Source organism: Nuphar pumila, chromosome 13, assembly GCF_984573655.1.
Source record: "Nuphar pumila chromosome 13, dmNupPumi1.hap1.1, whole genome shotgun sequence".
NCBI classification, from domain to species: domain Eukaryota; kingdom Viridiplantae; phylum Streptophyta; class Magnoliopsida; order Nymphaeales; family Nymphaeaceae; genus Nuphar; species Nuphar pumila.
This window is the reverse complement of record NC_143261.1, coordinates 51,045,660-51,052,218: the sequence shown is the minus strand read 5'-3', so window position 1 is coordinate 51,052,218 and position 6,559 is coordinate 51,045,660. Positions and strand designations below refer to the sequence as shown.

Genomic DNA, 6,559 nt, shown 5'->3' with positions numbered 1-6,559 from the left:
GGAACTCCAATTCTCAACCTCTTCCCCTTTGTTGGAATCATCCAACCTCTTGGAACATCAGTGGTGCCGTCGGGCCAGACGACGGATTTAAGAACACTGGCTGGACATGAATAGTTTGTGGTCGTATTCATGTTCTGCCCGTTCAAACTTTGCAAGAGTCCGAGATCCAGACTCCAAAATCCAATCTCTCTTGCTCCCTTCTCCATGACATTGATAATTTGGAAAATTCTAGTCTGTAGCTCTGACCATCTACAAGCCGGAATTCACCACTCAATCCTCTAAATCTAGTCCCCAGCACTGCTTTCAGTAGTTTCGGACCCGAAGGGGAGATCCCCAACATCGAAAGGTCGGTCGAATCCCCAGTCATGTTTGGATTGATGAACTTGAAATTGCCAGCACCATTGGCTTTCTCTACTGCAAGAGCCAGTGCATATGCTGTATCCATACCCCGAAGCATTCATGGAGCCCAACTGATTCCCTCGCTCATATTGTAGAGGGAGAGAAGGATAAAGGGGTGCCCAAGAGGGAGAGAAGGAATCCACTAGTGTCCTTTTGGGCGGTCAACTTTGGGATGATGGAGCCATTTGAACGGTCACCATATAACTCCTTGGTAATAAAATTAGGGAGATTCTTCCTGTGGGGGCTTGTGATAACCATTGTACATGGCTTCTCTAACCCTATAAACAAAAGGGAAAAAATAAAAGAAAGCTTAACTCCAGATTCATGTTTCAGTTAAATAATGATTAGAAAAATTGAGCATGTTTTGTATGTACCATTTCAGCCAAAATATAAAGATTTAAACTAACGCTTGACGTTAAATCACATGCCACAGTCAGACCTATCCCATTATTTTTTTCTGCTTTCTTTTTGCGTGAATGGGAAAGTAAAGTAGGTAGCCCACCGGATTCCAAACCAGTGACTCCCAACCGTCAGATAATGCGACTCTGACGATCCAGCTCCGTATGACTCTAGTCGTGCCCCACAGGCGCTCCTTTCATCTGGTAGGAGAGACCTGTGAGCGTCACCAAGTTCAAAGGAATCACCAAATTGGATGCCCAAATTACCTCTCAACTTAAAGGGTCCTCAGAGTCCCGTTTGAACCCTTTCTGAGGATCCTTAACTGGATAGGGGATTTGGGCATCTAATGGAGCAATGATTCTCCCAAGAACAGAGCAGAATTCCCAATTCTCCCCATTCTAAGTGGACAGGGGATTTGGGCATCTAAATCGAGCAAGCAATAATATTCCCAAAGAACAGAGTAGACTACCCAATTTCCCTCAAATCAACGGTCAAAAATCATCCTAGTTCCTTGAACCTCTCAAATCCAAATGCAACCTAGAATAAATACTTCTGGTTTCTCTAAAATCTCATATTTTCGCTAAGACTCTAACCTAAGTTCTTGATTTTAGAGAGAGAAGGGGGGCGCACCGTTCTCGTTTGCGCACTGGGCAGCTATATCAAACGTAGTTTTGTGAGCACCAACGACAGCCACCCTTTTCCCTTCTACGAGCTCCAGCGCGTCGGGCTCGTCCAAGGCCAAGTATTCCTTGGAGTGCATCACCTTCCCTTTGAACACATCCGGCCCTTTGTTTGGTAGAAAAACATGCATTTTCGGTGCGTTGTTGAACTTCCCAATGCACACGATCACGAAGTCAACCTCATAAACCTGCTCACAAACATCCCTAGTGAGTTTGTGATGATCCAGACATAGTCTTCACTCATCATGCCATTGTTATTAACTAAAGTGAAAAACTTGGCACCAAGAGACGAAGGCAAGTGCACAACAAAGACCCGGGTCTGCATTGAAGCAAGCTGGTTGAGTTCCTCCTTGATGAAGTCATTGGTGGCTGAAGGTGGAAGAAGAGACCTGTAAGGAACTACAACACCAATCTACTCAAGTGCATCGGTTAAGAACGGGATCATCCCCATCCCAAAATTTGAGTCTTCGTAGATGGGTACCACTTGTCGCCATCCATACGCTTTAATCATTGCGACGATTGCATCTACTTGGGACCAATCGATCTCCACAGTCCCTACGAAGTAAGGAGTCTTAGTTGTTGACAACGAAGGGCTTGTAGCAGAGAAGGAAATGATGGGAACTTGAGTGCTATCTCCCAATCGAGCGACGAACTCTGCATCTCCCGATCTCTATGGTCCTATGATGGCTTCCACCTCCACATTCTTCAATAGATCGATAGCTAACATAGAGTAAAAAAAGAGGATTAAAGAGGGAGAGGGGCTGGGAGAGAGAGAGAGAGGCTGTGAGAAATGGAAAATGGGCTGCGAGAGAGGGAGAGATTGTGTGAGACGAGAGAGAGAAGGGCTGCGAGAGACTATTTAGGAGCCCCGACCCTCGTTAGGGTCAGGGGCAAGATTTTAATTATGGTCAAATGAGGGCTTTGACCCTCATTTAACCATAATCATAAGGCGTGCGCGCCTCACCTTGAGGCGCACCTCGCCTCAAGGCGTATGCCTCAAGGCCTCTGAGGCGTACGCCTCTGTGCATTTGTGCCTCAAGGCACAAAGGCCCTCGCCTTGAAGCGAGGCACGCTTTTTGCGTCTTGAGGCGCATTTTTAATAACACTGATCACGATCCATTCCAATTTAATATATGCCATTTTTAACTAATAAATATGGAGAGAGAGAGAGAGAGAGAGCAACACACACCAAGTCCCAAGACTAGCCCCTTGGCACAAGGGAAAATCATTAAATGCATGAGGTGTTTCATTACTAAAAACCGGAAGCAGATGAGGTCATGCTGAACATGAGGGTTTTTGCTCATGCTGACATCGTGGCCATCCGATTTGCATTTTAAAAAGTTCAAAAGTCAACAAAACACGTGGCATTCATCCAAAATGCAAACAGATGGCCACGATGTCAGCATGAGCAAAAACGCTCATGTTCAGCATGACCTGATCTGCTTCCTTGTTTTTTCACTTTTAAGGGCTATCCGAGAGATTTGATGATCTTGGCTGATTGTGAAGGATTTTGTTGATGTCAAACCTTCATGTCAATGAAAATAAATGTGAAATAGTTTTGGCTAATGCAAGCATAGAAGAAAAACTAGCAACCAATTCCATTTTTTATTGCAATATAGGTGCCTTGCCTCTAAAATACTTGGGGTCCACACCTAAAGGAATATTTAAGGAAGCTCATCAGTCAGCAGTTGGCTAAGTACTTGAATTTTGCAGGGAGGTTGAAGTTGATCAGGCACGTATTCTAAAGTTTAATTACATGTATATTATTTATTTATGTTACAGTTTCTTAAAAAAATATTGAGAAAAGATTAAAGAAAATATTTAGATCCTTTTTATGGAACGGAAGTAACCAATGTTATCAGTATCGGGTATCGGCCAATACACATCGTATTGGCAGAAATTCGATACTTTGCTGGCCTGAATTGGCTATAATTTAATAAATATTCAAAAATGCCAAAAAATATTTTTATATATATTTTACATGTAGATTTTGAAGTGTTTAGTTTGAAGTAATAAACCTTGAGTTCAAATTCTACTATTTACAACTTTGAATTAATGCATTTAGTTTCTAAATAAGGCAGCTCGAGCTCAATGGGTTCTATTAGTTTCATGATTACCTTTTTCATGGAATTGGATGGCAACAATGGAGAAATGTCAGTGGAGCCCACACGGATACTCTTGTAGAAATTGCAAATCAGAATGAAAGCCAATAATGCAGTGCATTCATGTCATTCGGTTTTACAAAGACCATTTATCTTGTTTTTTCACTTTCAGGGGGCTTTCGTGAATCTTTACTAGTTTGGTATTATCATGATTACCTTTTTCATGGAAAAGCCAAGATGGTTTCACACATAAATTATTAATATCAACGCTACACAAACAACAAGGTCCACTTTAAGAATGAATCACATGTTTTAACTTCTCTTAGTCAGCTGACTAAAGTTTCCTTTAAAAAAAAAAACAGTTCGTAAAAATGCTTTTAGGACGCGTTTGTCTCGCGGAAGGGAGCTCCGCATTACCACGCACCAACTCTCCAATGACCATTACCTAGAGCTTTCTTCTCACCATCCTTCCTCCTACAACTACTAAGCCTTGGCATTCCTTTATATAAAGGGTGCTTCACTTGGCTTCCCACCCACGACTAGGCTATCTTGCAAGCTTTGTGAGTCAAGTGGCCATCTTCCTCAAGTTTCTCCGCACCAAGGGGAACTACCTCACCAACTCTCTTGTTGCATCATCATGAAGGTATGCAGAAACCTAATACACCTTTTTCTTTTTCTTTTTCTGAATTTCATGTTTGATTGCGCAAGCCAATGCATAGCATAGGCCCCGAGGGCAGGGGTCCTAGCCTTGGAGTTTTATGCTGCAGGCATGTCGACCATAGGTATGGCAAGCTGAGCCAGTGCCACCAGGTCTTCATGCTGGCCGGGTGTGGTTTCTTTAGGTTATAAACAAAAAATAAATGTTGCTAGTAGCAAAGCCATGTGTAGGTCCAAGAAAGTTTTTTTTTGGGCTGTTGGATAAATTTTAAAGAGAAAACAGAGTATCTGAATTTCGTTTTATTACTAGCATCAAGAAGTCTGTGAATCAGGATAAATCCTTAGTTGTCTTAAGAAACATTGGTTTCTTAGAGTTCTCTTGGAACTACTGTCTATGGATGTTTCATTAATCTTGTTTTTGGGAAGAAATTTAAAGTTGGTTAATGAATTTGTTGTTGCAGCAAAAGTTGGTGCTCAAGCTGGATATGTTTGATGAGAAGAGCAGGTCTAAAGCTTTGAAGACAGTTGCGGGTGCTGAAGGTATAATATTCTTGTTCTCTTTAGTTTTCTCTCTCTAGGTTTTCTCAAACCCAGGCAGCCAACCATGAGTCAATTCTTCTGCTAAAATGTAACCAAGTCAACCGCGAGGTCTCCACTCATCTGGGTAGGGGTGACTTGTGAACATCACCAAGTTGACAGGGCGTCATGAGTTCGAAACCATTGGGTGTGTGTCCTTTTCCCAAGAGCCTGAAGTTAGGCACAGGCAAGGGGGAACTTAGGATTTTTTTTTTTTGAAAGGCAAGCTGGGGGTTAGGCAGACCCTTACCAGTTATACAACTATACCATTGGGTTTTGAACCTGCAACGTACACAAGGTGCCATGCACTAGCTGCTCCTACCAGACAACCGGAGTGGGAACTTAGGATTTTAGTTCAATGAACTGGGTGAGCGAGACAGTTTTACCTTGCAGGGAGGCGTGCCTATTAAGTAACCCGGTTCTCGTGACGGTTTTACTTGGTCATTAAAAAAAAAAACAAATAAATAAAGAAGAAGAAAGTTTAAGTCATCTTAACTCCGGAGTAAGGGGTTTGGTGATAAATAAGAAGGCCCGGACCCAGACCCATACCAAACCACATTGCACCTGATCTAAATTCACCTGGAATCTCTTATTAAATTAGAATGTTTGTGTCTTTCATGATTTGCTCATAGAACCAACCATTGACCTTTTGGATGCAGGTCGCATATCAATGGCTTTGGATGGAGAGGACAAAACCAAATTGGTAGTGATTGGTGAGGACATGGATACTTTCAGTCTGGTGAAGTCCTTGAGGAAAAATTTAAGGACGGAATTTGTGAGCTTAGAAGAAGTGAAGAGTGAGAAGAAGACGGGCGGTACCGGGACAGAGACGAAGCCCGTGGAATCGTGGCCGTACATTAACTATCCTTGCGTGCCGCAGCATATTGTGCAACCCGTTCCAGTCTATGACAACCCTGACCCTTGTTCCATTATGTAGTCTATGGCAAAGAAATGATTTTATGGTTTTTCTTAGAATCTTGGGAAATGGTTTCCTGATTTTATGGCATTGTCGGGAAGCAGGATATCCCCAGAAAATTTTTTGCGGAACAGATATAATCGGAAATTGCCTTCATCTGTTGTGTGAAATGAATTGCTTTCTGCCACATGGGAGCACTATCGATGTTTGCTTGACTTTGGGAAATTAACCTTCTGGGATACCTCATTTGCTACAAGCTTGGATCTAGTGTGGTCCCATGCCAGATCCGACCTCAAGTCAAGCGATCTAGGCAATCAAACGTGCCCTTATTGTATATATCGCGAGGTTTTCGCTTGCCAAAAGGTTCTTGGCCGAGAACGATATTTGTGACTATGGTTTACACACCTAATCTTGTTACAATAGCATCCATTGGCTTGGTAAAAATAGCCAAAATTTTTAAGGATGAAGTTTTTTTTTTTCTTCTACATAGAAAGCTGGGATTAGTCTGACCCCTACCAGTTAACAACCATACCATTTGTGGTTCAAACTTGCAATGTCCAAACTATTTTTACTGACGCATAAATAGCGCCAGTAAAAACCTTTGCTAGTAAAAGAATCATGGTACACGTGAATGCTTATCATCAAATGTTATCAATAACCATTGTTATCGAGAATCAAGTTATCAAATGTACACATGAATGGTTATACAATAACAATGGTTATCGGGAAAAGTTATCTAATGTACAAGTGAATGATTATCGATCACCATTGTTTTCAAAACTAATTTTTATGAATGGTTATCTTTTCGGTTAGCCTTGATATCGATAATA

At 41.9% G+C, this 6,559-nt stretch overlaps 1 protein-coding gene across 1 annotated transcript; it reads left to right on the top strand.

Moving 5' to 3' along the window:
* The first annotated feature begins 4,141 nt into the window (after positions 1 to 4,141).
* Positions 4,142 to 5,899, top strand: LOC149818349 (heavy metal-associated isoprenylated plant protein 47-like). Its single transcript, XM_089985944.1, has 3 exons — positions 4,142 to 4,223; positions 4,699 to 4,777; positions 5,473 to 5,899. The coding sequence occupies exons 1-3, from the start codon at positions 4,218 to 4,220 to the stop codon at positions 5,748 to 5,750; spliced, it is 363 nt and encodes a 120-aa protein (XP_089842070.1). The 5' UTR covers positions 4,142 to 4,217; the 3' UTR covers positions 5,751 to 5,899.
* Positions 5,900 to 6,559: the final 660 nt, after the last annotated feature.